Source organism: Pyrgilauda ruficollis, unplaced genomic scaffold (genome assembly GCF_017590135.1).
Source record: "Pyrgilauda ruficollis isolate IOZ18807 unplaced genomic scaffold, ASM1759013v1 scaffold28, whole genome shotgun sequence".
Lineage (NCBI taxonomy): Eukaryota > Metazoa > Chordata > Aves > Passeriformes > Passeridae > Pyrgilauda > Pyrgilauda ruficollis.
The window spans coordinates 1,164,840-1,185,293 of NW_024524155.1; the positions used below are offsets into that span (position 1 = coordinate 1,164,840).

General features: G+C 40.6%; 1 protein-coding gene across 2 annotated transcripts in view; it reads right to left on the bottom strand.

Annotated features, from left to right (window-relative positions):
* The window catches only part of SLC25A21 (solute carrier family 25 member 21), a 237,352-nt gene extending 218,536 nt beyond the window's left edge, over positions 1-18,816 (bottom strand). For both annotated transcript variants that reach the window (XM_041472082.1, XM_041472081.1), the window contains exon 1: positions 17,506-18,816. In XM_041472082.1, coding sequence (XP_041328016.1) covers positions 17,506-17,944 — 439 coding nt within the window. In that variant the 5' untranslated portion in view covers positions 17,945-18,816. The remainder of the gene's footprint in view (positions 1-17,505) is intronic.
* Positions 18,817-20,454: the final 1,638 nt, after the last annotated feature.

Genomic DNA, 20,454 nt, shown 5'->3' on the forward strand with positions numbered 1-20,454 from the left:
AGTATGAACTGGCATAGATAAATAGCACCACCTCTCTTCTTCATAGGTCAATGAGGAACATTGCAACAGAAGAATATACTGTCAACTTAAGTGCACTCAATTTTCGTACCAGATAGTGACACAAAAGCTACTGAGATGACAACTATGAGATGAGAAAGCAACTGAGATGACAAGTAAGATGAGGGTAGCTTTTGGCTAAGGAAAAAAACAGGACTCGTGAACTTTACCCTCACCAATAACACAAGTTAATTTTAAAAGCAAACAATAAATGGACAAACTACAAAATATCAAACTGACAAGCACCCCTATTTGGTGTTTTAGTGCTGGTATACAATCAGATAGCACACAAGACTAATCCAGCCAAGGAATGGACAGGAAATTTCCAGAAAACGAGTTCAACATACATAAAGTTCATGCTTATAAATAGTGAACTTTCTTCAAGAGACAGTCTTAAAAGCTTGGGATTTTATTGCTTTAGGCATTAGAATGAGCAGAAGCAACTGAGTGAATATATTCACTGACTACAAAAGCATGGAAAAAGCTCAGGGCCTTCAACTATTTACCTAGTTTGTAGATGTGAAAAAAGGAATACTTTAACTACATACAAAAGAAGATAATTTGGAGGAGATCACTGATGACAAATATCTTCCTCATCATCAGGTTCGGTACTATCAAGGTTCTGGCAAGAACACAGAGGAAAACAAAGCACACAATTGTATGGTTAGTGCATCCTGCCACTTAGATCCTGCTTGGCACAGATCATGTTTTAGAAAAATATCTCAACCACCTGATGTTCTACATACAAAGTATGGCCATCAAAGTTCTAGAAAAAGCCAGATTTGCTGAACAGAAGCAAAGCAAAATAAACTTTACTTCCATTAAATGGAAGACTTGGAAGGATGTTAGGACTGTCAGACCACTGCCAGCTTATCTCCTTCAAACAAGAGTGAAAAACACCAAATATTTGCTGGACACTAAACAATGTAAGGAAAATTCTGCTCAATCCAGCCCCAGAAGACAGACTTCAGCCTCCAAATGGAAAACAACTGGAGATGACCAACATATAGGGGATGCAAATCTCAATAAAAAACAAGAGAAATTGAACAAGTAACGGGTATTATTTGAAGAATAACTTCTAAGGCAGCCACTGACAACTCCCTTACATCACAGTTTGAAAGTCTGAACTAGAAAGGGAAGACAAAACAGCAACACTGTTAAGTATAGATAGGCTCAGAAGGCTGAAGGACAGACAGCCTATAAATAGGACAGAAGACCGCTTAGGTTTTAGCTTACAATAAAATCAGGAGAGGTGGAGACCATGAACTTGATGTCAGTGGAGACTACCATTTGCTCACCAATTAGAAATAAACTATTTCCAGATACGCACCCCAGATCCTTTTGTCAAAGGCCAGTGAAGCCTGGTCCAAAACACAATGGTGTCAATGTGACTTTACATACCTAACTTGTGTAAAAGAAGTGAAACACTAAGAAGAATTTTGTTTAAGTTTGAGACTAGAAATTCTGGAAAAAGGACAGGACACATACATTGAAAATACTGCAGTCATGAAAGGAGTGATGGGAAAAGATGTCAGTGGTACATCAGAACAGCTCTCCTCCTTTCCTGCAGAAGTTTAAATTTGTTGGATGCAAATCTGTTGTATACAAGACTCGGGAGTTATGAGTTTTCCAGATTTATGGATGCCTTCTGTGTACCATACAGCAGTTATTGCCAAACACATTATATCTGATCCAGGAGTACTTGACAGCAGGTTGCACATTTCAGAAGTACAAATTCAGTTTGGTAGATTTTTCAGCTATGATCTCTACAGCCTGTTACAGAAATACTTTTTTTCCCCACAGATATAAACAAATAATGTAAACTGTAAGAGAAATATAATTAATTAGCTATCACAGAAGCCATTTCCTCCAGAGATATTTCTTTTAAATGACAGCAGGCTTTCCAACATTTTATCCAAATGTCCAAACACAGGTGGGGATATCAGTACAAGTCTTGTGCAAGATTTCATAGAAACATAACCTAACAGATTGCCTCAGCTTTACAAGTAACTTTAAAAAATAACATTTTTAATAGAGTTAGATTCAACAACCTGGGTGAGATGGGATCTTTGGTAGCCAGCTGGACATCAGCTCAGGCACTGCAATGCTTAGAAAGCTGCTGCCTGACTTCAGCTGGACACTTCAGAGAGTTCAAACCAACAGCCAGGAAAACAATCTGGCAACCAGTCCATTCCTTTATACATACAGGGAGTAGCCACCTGGCATTAGTAGTGAGCATGTTCACATGATGGACTTCACAGGATATCTGATACAGATCCAGGACAGTTCAGAAGAGATTCAGGGAGTGAAAAACTTCCACTGATTTCAGTGGAACTGGGATACTGATTAATCTCATGGTTCAGGCACCTACAGTTCCCCTAGAAATGAGAGATAACAATTCCTCTGAAAGTACACATGAAAAGTTAACATATTAGAGTTCAGAAAGCAAAACAGTTAAAACTATTATTTCACTTTTCAGAAGACTTAACTGACCACCAGAGACACTTCATATGCCATTACACTCTCTCATGTTTAATCTGTACTATTTTACCATTTTGCAAAAAATCTTTTCAAGATTCAAAGACCTAGGAAGAGAGCAAGAATTAACAAAGCAATACCAAAAACAAACAAGAAAAAAAAAACCCAAACCAAAATAAACCCCAACAACAACAACAAATCACAAAACCCCCACCACCAACAGAAAAACAAACAAAATACACAAAAACACCTAATGGAAAAAAAACAAACTCTTGGAAGAGAGAACTCGTGGTTCCTTGGTTTCCCGGGCTAAGCCAAGGAAGCTCCAAATTCTTTTGCTGGACTCAAATCACTTGGGTCTGCTCTGAATTGTTTAGTGAGCAAGACGCACCCAGGTTTTGCTTATACAGAATCCAAGCAGTCCAAATCTTGCCCATCGTCAAAACTATTTATACTACAAACTCGAATATTGAAATGTTTACAAAACACTTAGCAAACATATAAAGTACGTTCAATTTTTACAAACAGTTCAATCATCATACAAAATGTAATGCAGTGATTTATTTCTCTCTCTGAATTTAATCCCTTAACCAGAATAGAGTTTGTAGTCAAAACAAAGACAAAGCAAGCTATCCCTAATTCCAGTTGCAGTAGATAAGGTTTCAGCCCTATTGCTGAAAAGGAATTTGTAGAACATTGTCTCTCTCTAAGTTTTTAATTCTTCACAGATTTTTCAATTAAGGTTCCAGGTGCAATTATAGATTAATTAAAATGTAGGAAACAAAGATTTAGATGTAAACAAGGTTTAGACTGAACAGAAAAAGCCCAGTTTAGGATGGGCTGGTAATGATTGTGATACCATCTCTACTTGACAGCAGTGGTTTTCTCTCAAGGATGTTATCCTTATTCAGCACATAGAATGCCAACAACGAAGTCTGAGTAACAGAGCAGCATTTAGTCTTTAGGGTCCTTGCTACTTCTACAAAGGACTACAGGAAAGGAAAAAAAATAATAAAAAGCACACATTGAGGAAGTTAAAACCATCTCATCCTCCTTGCTCCCAGGCTTTTAACCTGTTTCTCTACAAGCTGCATAAAACCTTCATAGCATCCCAATAAAACTGTCTACTCTCCTTGCAGGTGTCTGTCTTGAAGCACAAGAAAGGGCTAATCACTCCTGCAAATCTCAGCACACCAACTGAAGTGTTCTGGGAAAATACTCAAGTAGCATAATTCTTGCATAATCAAGGAAGAAAAATAGTCAAATTTTGTATGTGTAAGTGATAATATATAACATGAGAAGATCACGAGTATTTAAACAGAAAGCCATTATTTTTTCCATTCACTGAAAAACATACATTTAAAAAGGGAAAAGCCATTATGTAACAAAAGGTAAGATTACACAAGCATAAAAGTTGTCGCCTAAGTTACTTCAGCCCAGTTCCAAGTATTCACTCTAAGTCTGCAAGACTAAGCAAGAGACAAGTCCAATTGAGTGTTATGCATCAACTGATCAATATTCTTTCCATACTTTTAAAGAATATTGCTGAACTTAGAAAATCTGTGTGTAGACAAATCTAACCACAAGACTGTAAAATTGCTTTATCTGCAAATTTTTTATAATTTCATTCTATATTGCTCCTTATCTTCACACCAACAACTGACAAGTGACATTTTCAGAAGATGTTTAAGGGCTGTCTCCTCCAATTTTTTGACCACTCTTTGCTTCTTGGGAGTCTTATGAAGATACTTTTCCATTTATTTTTCAGAGTTATAATCTATATCCCAAATCTTAATTCAGGAAGAAAAGAAAAATAATTTCTGCTTACAGCAAATGGCATCACATAGGTACCGCAATTTCATTCATTAGGTTTTGATTAGATCCATGCTGTACTAAACAGTTACTGCCCATGATTAATGTACATTCATCTAATAAGATTCTGTCAAAAAGACAGAATGAAAGCTCCTTTTTCAGGAACAAGATGAGATCTCCTTTCATTCCCATTGTGAAACATGGTTTTTATACCACTGTTGATCCAACATCCACTCCTACATGAAATAAGAGGCTCCAAATACTGCAATTTCAGTTTCTCCCAGAAGAGAGCTACTCCAGTTCTAATGCAGCAGACCTCAATGAGATTACAGAAAAATGCTGCATGTGCTGCCTAAACTTAACAAGGTCCATTCTGCATAAAATACTTTTCAGCTCTGCTGCCCACATCAGCCTTCCTAATCACAAATTACAGAAAATAATAAAAAATGTTGTCCCACAGAAACGTTCTCAAGATCTGGCCACAGGTTATTTTGCAGGCTGAGTGCTAAGCATCTGAATAGTGGTTTTGTGCAACACTTGCATCAGCCCACAAAGTATCCTGCCAGTGACAAGAATGCATCTCTTAGTACAATATTTCAGTTACAGTTAAAAATGTCAGAAGTTCAGCAACTCAGTAACTTGCCTATTTAACTAAACACAATAAAAGCCAGTATATATAAACTTTAAAAGACTGAAGATACTTATTTTTTCATCCGTAAATCAATACCTTCTCATTAGGTCAATATTGATAATTATGATGATGAAACATTGAGACTTTTCAAAATGTTCTTTACTATCACATACATAGTCATATATAGTCATCCACACTATTAGATGCACCTTGAGAAGCTTTTACTTGCTCAAAACGAGAGAGTAGTAAAAAGATTTGCAACTGTTGTGGCCTATAATGCAGTCTTCAACTGATGCTACATTTTAAGGTCTACCATAATCTTTACCAAGTTTTGAGGCAGCTATAAATGGCCTGGTAAATTTGGTTTTGAAATCAATGAACTTTTAAAGAAATCTGTTTCCCATTTAGCTCTGCAACAAGACACAATATTTTCATTTGTAAACATGCTGTTTTATAATCAAACATTTTCTGCTTTTGACAGTTGCCTGAAATAAAATCTACTGAACTCTAATAACTTACTTTAAAAATAAAGTAGTACCTTTTCAACATAAATCTTTCAATACTTTCTGCACTGCTCCACAATCTAGCATATATGGAAAGATTTTAAGGAAAATTTAATCGAGTGTCCAAATATAACTTTACTTTAAACATTAGGTCATCTAAACATCTGTCTCCAATATATCCCTAGGGATTTAAATCAAAAGTCTGCTAAACATGTACAATCATTTTGAAAATAAATAACAGAACAAATTTAGTCTTGATTATGATTATCATGCTTTTTAAAAGGAAACATTTATTCTAATAAGAAAAGTCTGAACTAATTTAAACTTTATGGACATTAACTTAGAAGAGTTTCATACTCTAAATAAGACATTTCTTTCCATTTAGTCTAGTCTCTAATAACATTCATCGGTTTATATCTGCAGAAAGCCTATATGTTTTCTTCCTCCCTTTTGGAAATGCCTAATCAATAAGCTTTATTTTTCATCATATTAAAAAGTGAAATTTTGCAGAAAGGAGAAAAGTTTGCTAAAAATCAACAGAAAAGATTGATTTGTTTTCTTTTTGTCTTCTGGGATGGCCATCATCATATTTGACAATAAGGAATAACATGCCAGTTAAAGCATATATCATACCGGTATTTATTTTCTTCACTGCTTAGGAAAAAATGCAAAAAAGACTGTTTTAAGCAAGGACTGTCTCATTACCCACTCAGCATTATAGTTTTGCCTTGTAAAATTTTTATTAAGAGGTATAATAAATAAGTGGTAGCCATGTTCCCCCTGCTTAATGTGACAGCCCCAATCCCCTTCAGAATCCTAATCCCACTTAGAAGAGGAGAATTAAGCACTTGTCTGCAAACACAGTACTTTCTTAAAAGTCCTATTGCTTTGGCTCTGCAATAACCAGAGACTTGGAGATTAATGAAGGGCAGAACTGTGAAGACTCTCAAAGCTCTCATATTCTTCCAGTAGTCTTGTACTCTCAGAATATTGCCCATTCCTCTTCATAACTCCTCTTTTTTATGATGAACTGATCCCAGGATGAACTAGTAGTGCGACCCAGAGCCAACAGAGGCTACCAAGAATATGGTGACAGAAGCACCTAAAATGGGCACTGGACACAATGTTTTGAATGTGCTGCATGAACAAAGCAAGCACTCTTGCTTTACACACTATTATGCATTTCTGACAAAATTAAAATGTACACACAAGATTCTGCTGCCACTGGTCAGCATCAATAGTAAGGCAATGTCTTGGAAAATAAATTCTTCTAAAAACCTATAAGCACCCTGACTCTTTGTTTTCTACTTCTTGCCACAGGGTTATGTTACATACATGTGTACACCACCAGCATTGCAAACCTGCCTCTAGAGAACATGCATGTAACCAACCTAAAAACCCCCAGTGTATCATCACAAATCTCAAGCATTCATAATTTCATGGCTCAAATCCAAAATTCATCCAAAGATCAGGAGTGCTATCTTTATAAAACATCTACAGTTCATAATTTCAAGCTTAAATGCCAAAATACTGAGGATAAGATTTGGTTTTAAATTCAGAAATTAATCACATAGCTCCACAAGCTGGAAGAGACATCAAATACCACAGAATCCATAATGAAGAATTAAATTTTGTTTCTTTGTCTCTGATTATGGCAGTTAGAACCATATTTTTTCTTCACCATGCCCTTCATGTTTTACCGAGTTCAGTATGTTATCGGGAGCCAGCCAAGAAAACAAAGCTGAGTGATATTTATTACACATTCAAAATATATACTAATTTTGAAAATCAACCCTCTAACTAAATATTAAGAAACAAGTGCTAGTAATAGAAAAATAAGTAAACCTTAACCCTGTTGCAAAGCCACTCAGAATTGGGTCTAAGAGAAGTGAAATAAATAGCACAAAGAATTTCCCAAAACTGAAAGGGCTGCTAAGACTCTCATTTGCTTTTGGGAGTGTTGTTCTTTGGGGGCACCAGCCACACATCTGCATACTTCAGTATAATAAAAACAGTAAAAAGTCCAGGAAACTAGGATAACACACTGAACTGGGAAATGATTCATTGACTAAAGACTAAAAGATGACCCATAAACTGTGTTTACTGACAAAAATTGATGGATTGAAAATGATCCAGAGGGAAAACAAAAGCAGCTGTTAACAGTGAAGCTCAGTGACTGAAAAGCAGACCTAAAGGCCAATTACTCCTGCCTTTCCTTCCCCACTGTATGGGTGGGACTTCTCAACAACATTCAGACTCTTGCAGTTATTTTCTCATCAGAAAACCACCACTGTAGACAACTGAAACATGAATTACCTGTTTCAGATGTTGGTGTAATGGTATCTAATTGTAATGATTCCCCAGGATAAGACATGCTGCAGAAAAAAATGGCAGGCACTTATCCTGTAACTACTCTACTTTCAACACAGCCAAAACAGTTGACCTGTAGTACAGATTTTCTGTAGAGAAAATACTGTCTTAAGATGGCTGATACTTAGTACTTTCTTGCACAAATAATAATTAGACATCAGAGAGTGAGAGTTTCATAACATAAATACCAATATTAATTTACTTTACCAAACAACAGGACCAGTGTTGGTTTCCACAGGCAGCAAATATCAATTAATCTCCTCCAAGGGGAAAAAAAAATAATTGTATGTTTCAGTTGAAGAAGAGCCCATTTAAGGCCTTTATAATCAAGGCTGAAATACTTGAAAATACTTAGAGGCATCCCTATTATCTATTCATTGCAATACTGATTTTCAAAACTTCCAGGTTCTAGGAGTCACATCACTCTCTGAAAAGGGTTTTTTTTCCCCTTGTCTTTAGACCTTTTAGCCCTTTTCGTTCATACCAACCCTAATCATAATACTTCAACCAGTCTGAAAAGGTCAATATAATAATTTTTCAGAGAGAATTTCAGTCTCGTAACAGACGAGTTCCTCCAGTCTCAGGGGTATGATTTTGAGTATCTCCCACCCTGCCAGCTTGAAATGGAAAAGCAGCAAGCATAAAGAAAAAATGTTTACATTTGTAAGGACATCCAAGGTAATGTGACAGAAACTAAGCTACAGTTAAAGGAAACTTTGTAATATCATCACTTAACAGGCAAAATTGCCAGATTTTATGCACAGGAATAACCAGAATCAGTTTTCATTTTCTCTTCTAGAACACTGCCATGGAAAACACATCTACTATTATCAAAAGTCATGTTTTGTTTCTATATGTTAGAATTATATTCTTACTGCATAATAAACTTTTGTGTTACAACAATTTAACATGGATTTGAAGATGTACATCAGTCACTGAGCACAACTAATGAAACAATAAACAGTAATGAAAATTTTTTCTTTATGCCAATATAATCTTGGCTCACAGAAGCTATAACAGATTCAGAATTGCCTCTGCAGACAAAGCATTTTTGCCTACAAATTTTACAACAGGCATGTTCCAGTATTAATTATTTTGACTACCTACATGCTTTTACATGTATAATACACTGTTCCACAATATTATTTAACTTTAAAATCTGACAATGAAATTTTATAGCTTATTTTGAAGAAGTGTGTATATTTAAGCTTTTATGCTTTGCTGTAGGTCTCATGCCTGCAAATACTTGAAGGAAGTTAACAGAGACTTGAAGCAGTGTGTATGTAACACAGCAGTCTTTACTTTGGTTATAGATTGGCATTGAGAGCTTGATGACATTTCTGCAATATTGCATAAAATCTATGCTAAAATTAAAATAATCAAGACTCAAATTTCTCACTGTGGAAATCAGTAGCTATTTGCATATTGATTATACTGGGACACAAATATAGCCCAAGTTTTTTATTTATATATGGTATCTTAGCATTACAAACATCTATTGACCTTTATCAGTGATACATCACCACTTACAATTCTTGTGCTTAATTCAGTGCCTTTGGTTTTGCAGTACACATATGGAATCAGCATTTATTGATCATTATTCATTTGACATATTTAAGCTTTTATTTTGCATATTATAATTCAAAATTACATATGCTTATCTTCTTATCAGCAACAGCTTCAACATACATTTTTAACACTCTTCCACAGGTAAGAAATAAAAAACCCAAAACACATTAGCATCTTATTGTAGTATTGCACTGCCATCTTGTGGGCAGTAGATCGAATGAGTACAAATAACTTCATTACTCCGTTTTCTGGGTGTGAAGTTGGTCGTTTTGACAGGTTTATGCTTTTACGGAAGGTAGGAGATAAGGGGTGAGGTTTTTGAGAAAAAACTTTTTACTCTAAAGCAAATAGGAAATTGATAACATTTCTGAACACCCTCAGGCTTACCATATACACAACATCTGAAGGATAAGTGCCTTATTACACCCATAGAGGATTCTGTGCACAAAATGTTTTGTCCCATTGGCCTACACATCAGACTAAATAAAGCTCAGCCAACCTCTCACTTTTACCCGTGTATTCCAGCGTACTCTCTTTGGAACAACAACACACTTGGAATTATGAGTTTGCTGCAGGATTCTCAAACCTAGTGAGTACCAGAGCAAGTCTGAAATTTAATCCCCAGGTTCAACAAGCAGTTTGGTATGAGCTGCATCTGAGTCCACCGACCAAAAAAATTCTTCTCTTCAGAGTCCCAGCTTCTACAGAAACATACTACAGGTGTCATAACGTGTTAGAAATTACGAAAATTCTAAGTTTGTTTCTGTCACTGTTACATAAACATGAAAAATGTACTTCATATCTTAACCCCCCCCCCCCAATACAAAAGCTATTCCATTAAAAATAAATCCCCAAACATAGCCTGAAACACATTTAAGAGCTCCAAATGGCTGTTCATGAGTTGCTAGTATATTGCAATGACTCAATCAAGTGAGATCAGTTCACCCTAAACACTTCCTGGACAGAGACAGAGTTGGGGTCAACAGCGGTGTGTCTAAGTGAAAGCCAGTGATGTGTGGCATCCCTCAGGGTTCTGTCTTGGGACTGGTGCTCTTCAGTGTCTTCATCACTGACAGAGATAGTGAGACATCCCCACATAGGCAGATGAAATGAAGCTTGGTGGTGCAGTTGACACAACAGAGGGACATGATCCCATCCAGGATCCTGGACAAAATTGATGGGGGAGCCTAAAAATACTTCTGAAGTTCAAGAAATCCAAGTTCAAGGTGCTGCACCTGGGTCAGGCAAGGAAAGACGTGAGTAGATGCTGAGACAATAAGTCATTGAGAACAGCCTTGCAGAGAAGGACTTGGCGATTCTTTTGGATGAAAAGCTGGACGTGAACCAGCAATGTGCACTCGCAAACCTTATCCTGGGCTGCAACAAGGGCAGGGGGGGAAGGCCAAGGGAGCTGATTCTGCACTTCTGCTCCTGTGAGACATCACCTGCAATGCTGCATACAGATCTGGAGTCTTCAGCACAAGAATAAAATTGAGCTGTAGGGCAGGCATAGAGGAGGCCACAAAGATGATAGTGAGTGAAATATCTCTCCTACAAAGACAGGTTGAGAGAGCTGGAGTTCTTCAGCACGAAGAGAAGGCTCCAGGGAGACCTTGTTGTGGCCTGCCAGTACCATAAAGGAACTTAAGAGGGAGAGGCACTTTTTGTATGGACAGATAGTGACAAGACAAGGGGCAATGGCTTTAAATTGAAAGAGGGAAGTTTTTGACTAAATGTTATGAAGAAATTCTTTACTCAGATGGTACTGAAGTGTTAGAACAGGTTGCTCAGATTGGTTGTGGATGCCCCACTCCTGGAACTGTTCAAGGCCAGGAGGGATAGGGCCCTGAGCAACCTGATCTAGTAAGTGGCATCTCTCTCCATGGCAGGAGGATTGGAACTAAATTATCTATAAGGTCCTTTTCAATCCAAACCACTCTACAATTCCATGACTCTACATTGCAATTTTCATTTGCTTAAACTAAAGCTACATTGTAAGGTTATTGCTTCTTCAAATTACTTAACTGTCTGAAAATTTAGAGGAATTTTGCTAGCTGCCAGCTTCACATATTCAACAAAATGTATGAATGCTCATGAGGATTTCATTAGTTTCCAGTAAAATTAAACAAGGTTTTCTGTGGCAACCCAATAACATTTAATTCAGTTAGGAGTATACAAAGCAAACAGTCCAATCTGTCTTTCAGATTCAGATATTTTTAGAATTAGCACCTCGTAGAACAGGGGAGGCTCAGAGACTGAAAAATGTTAAAGAAGTAAAGTTTGAAATGCTATAGTAGGTGGGAAAATACACTGAAAATTGCCACTGGGAATGGTTCACAGGGTAACTTCAGCTGGTTCAATCCATGGCATTCTGTATACCCTCAGCTGCTGGTCACTGCTCTGGTCTGCAGCATGCAGCTATATTCTACTGTATTCAAAAATATCACATTGCATGGTTTTGAATTGCCTAGGAGACCAAAGCCAGCAATCCAACTATACTGGCTTCAAAAGCAGCATCCCTGGAGCTTCCCTGGTGGCTCTTCCTTATTTCCAGTGACCCACTGAAGTCAAACTGTCCCAATTACTGTACTCCCTCTTTGAGCTGTATCATGATGAAAGCAATAGGGCCTACACAGACCTTGCACAGGTACTTCATCTTTTCTTTTCAGCAGGCTTCATAAAACATAGAGTGCATGGATGGTTGTCTGAGCAGAAACAGACAGAAATCTTTCCAAGTCCTAACTTCCCAACTCTTCCTATGTCCCCCAGATTTCTACAAGCATACTGGAGGAGGTTCAGGATATCTGATATCTCAGCTTACACACACTTAACCTTATTTTGGTCTTCTCTTACCCGAACTTCTCCTCACCATATTTCCAACCAATCATCTCCCATCCAAATCTCCAAGTCCAACACCATTAATTTCTCAGAGTAGCAGAGAAAATTGGCTTCATTGGTTGTTTCTAGTGCATTCCTTTGGAGTACTTTAACTTGTAGAATGCTTCCTTGAAATTATTACTTTATGACTACTTCCCATCCTTAGCTTTTCAATTTAGAGACTTTGCTAACATCTGAAATACCAAATCAAGGCAGTGAAGCATGAAGCAAGACACTGAGCATGAACTGTGGCCTCAGATAATATTTCAGCCTTAAGTAACTTCACAGAAATGGAAAAATGAAGGTTTAAGCACTTTAAAATTTTATGGTTTCAAGTCAAGAAAGTTACAAGGTGTAGCTAAGTACTTAGCTAGTTGAAATTACCTCTGAGCATTAACCAATTATTTTAGTAACATATGAATGCCCATTGCATGGCTTAAAAGGAAGAAAAAAGTACCCAAGGAAACATGGAATACTCTTCCTAACTTTAATTCCCAGAAAACTGTCATAAAAATAAAAACAAGCAAGGGGAAGAGGAATAATTAGACAATTTTCCTATTGTTTCAAGTGCTTCCTGTACATCTATCATACTCTCCAATTCATAGGGACCAAGTAAGCTAAGGTGTTTCACAGATTATGCTGGCTAGAGTACCTTGTAATGATTTTTGCCTGCCTAATGCCTCTTGCAACAGGAAGACCAAACACTGGTTTTAATACTGTATCTACATTCGACAGTCTTAGTTTGACAAGTGGCTTTCCTGCTTATAGATCTGGTTCAAAGAAGTTGCTGCTATCCAGGTTAATCAACTTTGTCTACTCCTGAAATAAAACACCAGTCAAGAAAAAATGTTTGGACTTTCAAAGGAGCTTAAGAGAATTAGACTCCAAAATCCTATTAGGTTTCAATGCAGCTGGAAATCTAACTCTTCAAAAAAGAATTAAAAAAAATATTAAAAAATTGAAGCCGAGAAGTACAGAGAGGCAGAAACCCTGCAGTTTCATGAAAACATGAAGAATAGGGAGCAAAAAAGATCAGCCTGAATTATCCCTATGAAGTAACTGCTTTGTTCTAAAACTCATTTTTTCCTGACTTTTCCATATTCATTTTACAGTAATTAATTTTATATCTCATGTTCATTTATTAAATGGAATTAGGCAAAGAAACACACTGAATTTTCAGCAAAAAAGTACTTAAAGATTGGTTAAGCATTACAGATCTGAAAAACAAGTCATGTATTTATCACTTACTAAATATATGAAATAAATTACTCAAAATTTTAACTTCAAAATTTAAAATGTTTATAGGTTATTTGTACATGTATGGAAGAAAGAGAGGCTATCATACAACTAAATATAAATTTAATTTTATTTATGTTACATGTGGTTTTAGCTAATTGTTTTATCTGCAGTCTTTTGTTATCAAAAAAACAAGAACACACCTATATCAAACAGAAGCATCCCAAAATTCACAGTAACTGTATGAAGCCACCTGCCTTATCTGTGCAATTGTTTATGACATTTGCACTTCATCATTCAAACTGACTCAACACTCTGTTACAAGTATGTCTTTTAACAGACAAATTAATCTGGGTATCACATAACATACTTTGCACTATTCAGTTCCTCTCTATGAGGAAATAAATATCCACTGACTTTGTATGCAACACTATTGTTTTAATTTCTGCCTTTTCCATACAGGCAGGCAAAACAAGGATTTTTTTGATCTTTGTGTTTTAGAGAAACAATTCTTATGACTTGAACCCTGCATTGACTGAGCTTCCCAAATAACATTTTGAAGAATTGCTATAAATCTAAGGAAATCAGAGGCTCCCAAGTTGTTCTTTTCACAATGATCCTTACAGTTTAGAGTTGATTTTGTTTCATTTTTTTGCTATAAATTCCACACATGCCTTAGCTTACTAATTAACCACTAGAGAAAAGGAGCATGCCTGCAGTTCCCTGTACTACAAGGGCCTGAACTCACTAACGAAGTGTCCCAATTACACTTCAATCGAAGTCCTTTTCCTCACTATTTTCATACACTCGGGCAAACAAACAAAACCAAGTCTTTTGAATTATGCTATTAACCGTCATTGAGGAATCTGAAAGCTGGGAGCAAACAATGCCAGCAGAAGTAAGCCAAGACTGAGTAAGACTTCGTTCATATTTAAAATTTTATTCGCTCTCAGGAAGCAGAGCTTTCCCTTTCACATGAAGTCAGATTACAAGCCACAGGAAAGCAGATGCACTCCTTGCCACAGACAAAGTATGCACGAGATCTGTCATGCCTGACTTTTACAATTCAGTTACAGCAGAGAGCTGTTCAAGTTTAACTTAGCAATGCCTCTGACAGCCAATGGTTTGCTGATATATTTGCTCTTAAAACACTGAATACTTTCCTTTCTCCTTCTTCCAGCATGCCAGTATCTTCCATTTTATCAGTCCTGTAGACTAGGGGTCATGCTTGATGTCTTTCTTTCTTTCTTTCACTTCTCCTGTCTTTATTAAGTCCATGAACAAGTCCTGTCATCTCCCACAAAGAGTCAAAAAATCCCTTTCTTCCTGTTCTGCCAGCTTAGGTTTATCTCTAATAATTTTCCACTCAACCTAGCAGAATTATTTCTTATCAGATCCTTTTGCATCAGACATGCAGATACTAAATAACCTCTCATTTTACTTATGCAGGCAATATTTCTGACCCTTCAATTACACCTATTGGGCAGTGCCATTCACTCCAAACCACCTCAGTACTTTCCTACCAATGCTCTGACAGAGTCCAACTCATAGTATCTTTCTTAGAAACCAGCTTAACTAAGACTAATTTATGTCTGTTTGGGGGTTGGGTGTTTTTGGGGGTGGTTTTTTGGAGGGGCTTTGTTTTGTTGGGGTTTTTGGGTTTTTTTGGGTTTTTGTTTTGTTGGTGGTTTTTTTTTTTTTTTTGGTTTTCTTTCTAAATACCAGGGTATGGTACAGACAGCAAAGTCACCCTAGGATGTCTGTGGCATTCACCTGAGGCCAGGAAACAGAACAAAACACCTTCAAGGGTCCTATGTCCTCCTGCAGAGACAGCCGAAACAATATAGGACGGTCAATGTAATATTGGGAAACTAAGGTCAGGAAATCCTTTTCTCCTTGCTTCCACCCTTTCCATGTTGTATCTACACTTGCTGAAGAAATTTAACCTTTAGACTGAAGAGCTCAAAACTCCAGCCTTCACCTTCTACTTTCTCTATAAATTAGCAGGAAAAAAACACTACTGAGTTTTAAGCAGCTGTCAAGCAAGTTTTTAAGTTTCAGCCATTTCCCTTTAACACACTTCTGAGCTCCCATTTGAAGCAAGCGCACATCTAAAAATCCCCTGGTATGATTTTAGTGTTGGTCAGACTTCGATAATAAATAATTACTGGTTTATTTCAAAACCAATTAATAGAAATCTCTGCACAAATTTAAGGCTAGTGACACAGCCAAGGAACTTGCCTGCCTGACAGGAGATTAAGCAAAAGGTTGCAAGCATCTTTAACACTATGTCTCTGGACTAGATACAACAGGCCTCTCACATTATACTTTTTTTTAAAAAGTGTTCCATGCAGATCAATAGTCTCCTTGAAAATTCTCTCACCCTAAGACTGATGCCTACCAGATTACCAAATATTTTTCATTTATCTAAATGACAATTTTCTTTCTGTTGTGTTAGGCAATCTCTTCTTCTACAAAGAGAACCTGTAACAAAAACAGGCTCCTGCCCGAGAATGGTAACACAGTGCATTAGATCCATCTAAATCACTAAGGTACAGGCCAACTGCTAAGGACAGATAAATGTGTCATCTTGCAAAACATCTGGTGGCAAAACACCTCAGTATCCCTTCAGGTATGAAGGGTTTTCACCAGTCTAGGACAGATTAAACCTTTCCATTCTCCCCTGTAGGAAGATGGGGGTGGTACCAAGCAAAATCCAAAAAACCTTTAGAATTTCAAAGGCTGCAGAAAAGCTACATAAACAGTCATATAATACACTGGAAGGGCAGGGACAGCACTCAGAATACACTGGGACACCAGACTTCCCCACTTGTGCTATGACATCTCTCGCTGTCAAAGGAGAAGGCTGAAAACAAAGGGCATACAGAGTCACTAGCATGAAAATAAACTGCTCAAATGTGTGTTGGTGGCAGGAATGCATAGAGGTGGATTTAGAGGTACAAGGGGAATTAGAGGGAATGGAAGGCCAGCTCACATGCAGTATCACGGCCACACAGATCTCAATCACAGGAGAATTTTTCTTGCACACATTACACTGAAGCATTATATAAGACACAGCAACACTACCATGTAGCTCTTCTCTTTCATGTAAAACATAATGTGACAAACAGCATTTAGACCTCAGAAGAGACACTAAGGATCACTTAAAAACACACCACATAGTTGAAATATTAACAGGATTTATATATGCAGACTGAAAGAGCAGGATATTGTGTTAAAATCCCCTACACTTCAGGCCGATTTAAATATTTCAGTTTCACCGGGATTTAGGTAAGAAACCTGAAGAAATTGACCAGCAACGCTTTCATTGCTAAACAGACGTGTACGATTTTGACATTTGTAGTTTGCAGTACAGACTACAAATGAACGAGTAATGTCGACATTCCTAAAAGTATTTCAAAAACCCCACAGAAACGCATTTCCACTGTAGCCCTGCATTGGTTTCTCTGTAACTCAGCGACGAAAAGTGCCGCGTGGAAGGCGTCCGAGCTGGGCAGCTACGTTTTCTGTCCCGTATCCAGGCGCTGGAGGCGGATCCCGGCCGTGGACTCCCCCGAGCGCGGCTCCAGCCCTTCGGGCCGGCTGCGCTGCAGGACACCGGCGGCTGCTGCCGTTGAAGGGGCCCGCCCGCCACTCTTATCGCCCGAGGGGCTGCAGGGCGTGTGTGGCGCAGATACACCGCGGAGCCAGGGAGCGCCCCTTCACCCCCTTGCCCCACCGGCGGGCCGAGCACCGTTACAGAAGCTGCTCCGGGACCCCCGGGCTTGGGCCGCCTCCGGGGCCCGCCTGCGCCGCTCGGCGGGGGAGGAGCCGCTGCTGAGCCAGTTCGTTCCCCGCCGCCCGGGCAGCGCGGAGAGGTGGAGGCGGCGCGGCCGCCTGCGCCTCAAGTTGGCGGAGCGCCGGCGGGGGACGGGCAGACCCTTCCCGCCCACGAGGAACGCGCACACTCACCCGCCGAGCCTCCGGCGACGACTTGGTGAGAGGCCTCCTGCAGAAAGCCCCGGGGCTGCCGAGCCATCCTTACCCGCGCCGCGGCGGCGACGAGAGGGAGCTGGCGCCTGGAGAGCGGCTGCGAGCCGGGGCCGAGTCCGCGCTGGGCGGCTGGGGAAGCGCCTGAGGGGCCGCGGTTATCTGCGGGCGGGAGGGGGAGCCGCGAACGCCGGGGGCGGGGGCGCCGGGCTGCGCGGCCCCGCGGCGGCCTTTGGCAGCCGGCCCCGGGCAGAGGGCGGCCCCGGGCACGGCTCGCAGCTGCGGCAGCCTCTGTCTTAGAGCAGAGCCGGGACGGCCGGCGCTGCGATCGCCCGGGCTGGGGCGGGGGACGGCAGCCGATCGCCTGCTCAGGCTCGGGCCGTGCACTCCCGCCTCGGCGCTGGTGCCATACAGCGCGCATCCTGCTTCCCCACCGCTGCTGGGACCCAGCTAACACCCGCACATCCTCTGCTCATCAACTTCTAGGAAGGATCGGTGGTGCTGCTGGGCTCACAGACTGTCTTTTTGAAATCTACTGTCCTTTAAAAACCTTTAGTCTAAAGGTTGGTTCCATCTCTTCGATGTTGATGAGTATTTTGTCACTTGGAGAGTAACTATTACATGTGTTACAGGGACCTGTGGGCCCATCTTAGTAAACAAAACGGTGACAGGGCACGGGCTGGAAGTGGTGGGACATAGCATCATTGCGGACAGCCCCCAGCACTGCTTTCGGCAAGGCCAATTTCTGCTTTCCAGAAGATACCCGAGTACAATGTGGGGGACAGCATGGGCTCATCCCAGAGGCAGCACCATTGGTGGGCAAGACAGTTGAGAGGGGTGTTCCGATACATTAGTTTGCTGAGTGCCTGCAAGTGTTTTGTGATAGTTTAGCCACAAATGTTGCTAACTGACTAGAGGTTCCAGCCTTAAAAGGAAATGTAGCTTTTTGTAAAGTAGAACAAAGCTTAGAGCAAAGCAACAGGATTATTGCTACTGAAAAGGATGGGAACGTAGGAAATATACAGAGAAGTGTTAATAAAATGTTAGAAGACCAGAACCCTAATTGCAAAAAGGAATAATAGTCAGGTATAGTGTTCAGTTATATCACTTGAATGCATCAGCAAATAAACAATAACATGAATTTTTGAGCTATATAGGAGCTGAGTGTGGATTGCTGTGGGAATACAGAATAACTCCCTTAAATTAATGAAACTTGAATGTTCCTGACCTTTAAGTAATTAAAATCTCAACTTCAATGCTTCATTAGCATTTCCCTTAGTTCCCTTGGTTTGGTTCCTTGATAATGCTGCTCAGTAAATACTCCTGGATGATCAAGTCTTCAGTGTTCCCTATCATCAAAGAGCAGATGCTGAAGCATCACCACTTTTTTGTTCCAGAGATGTAGGTCTCCCTGTGCAATGTTCTCTTGGGTACAAATAGCAAATCTAGTATTAAGGTTGACTTTGCTACAGTATTTCGACAGCAAAGAGAGTTTGGAGTTTGTCAGAGTGCAGAAACTGGTCAGATAGATTTGTTTTCTGCATGTGTCCCTGCATTAAAGAGAATAACGGCCAGAGTGCATGTAAGTTACACAGATATTCACACAGTAGCATAACACCTGCTCCTTAAAAAAAACCAAACAACCTCTGCTATTGTTAGGAAACAATAAGTTGTTTCACAGTATTCAAATTCCAAATCTATGCCCCCTAATTCAGTTCCGCAACTGGAAGTCTCTCTGGCACATTTCCCTTATTTTCCATACGCCCCTCCCTCCTGCCCCACAAAGGGCAACCTTCCCACTGTGCAGGTTTCCTAAAGCACTTCTAGGCTTAATCCTATTTCCATATGGCCTCTTCCGAAACCATGAGCACCACTGCATTCTTTCCCTCGATATCCCTGGCAGGGTCTGTCACTCCATTTGTGGTTACTGCATCCCTCAGTAGGAAATTCCGTCCATCCTGGGCAGCACGCCAGCGCTAACACCCGAGAAGGAACCACAACTGGCTGTGCGGGGGCAGGACGGGCAGGAGAGACCCGCCCCCCCCGCCGAGCAGCGCTGCTCCCCCCCGGCCCCGCCGCCGCCTCTCCCTCCCGCGGGGCGGCGCCACCGCCCAGGCAGGCACGCGCTCCTCCCCCCGTCCGCCCGCGGCTTTGTTGCGGAGGCGGCGGCGGGGCCGGAGCGCGCAGGTAACGGGGCGGCGGGGCCGGGTCGGGGCCGCCCCGCGGCGCTCGGGTTGGAACTCGCCCCATCCTCTGCGGCCGGGCTCGGCGGCGGCGGCGCGTCCCGCCGAGGCGGCGTTAGGTCGGGCCGCTCTGCCCCCAGCGCCTCCCCGCGGGCAAGCGGCCCTGCCCGGCCTCCTCCGCCCCCGGGACCGAGCCGCCGCCGGGCCCTTGCGCACTGACCGGCTGCATGTGCCGTGGCAGCCCCTTGGCTGGGTTAGTGTTACCTCCCCGTGGCCGCCGGGAGACCCGGCTTGCCCGACTTGCTGCCCGCTCCGCAGCTGGAGATAGGGGGAAGCAAGTTTTCCGTGCCGGGATGCGCGATTTGGAGTCCCAGAGGCTGCTGCTTTGCGGGACGGGAAGGGACGGACGGACTGCCGCCTCCCTGGAGGGGGGTCGGGACAGTCCGAGATGAAACCTGCCCCGAACAAATTCAGGAGGTCGGTGCTGGATCTTTAGTGTCAGATGAGGACAAACTGTGGAAGATGCTCGGCATTGTAGTAATGCATTAAAAAAAAAAAAAAAAAAAAAAAAAAAAAAAAAAAGGAAAACCGCACCAAAAGAACTTGTCAAAATAAAGTTTGTGCTTTTTAAAAATATTTATGATTTAAAGTTGCTTACGAAATCCAGATGAGCTGTATACCTCAGCTCCTGTTGTAATTCCTGCTATTCAGAATTCTTGATGGTGATGTGAGGGTCTGTTTCTTCTGA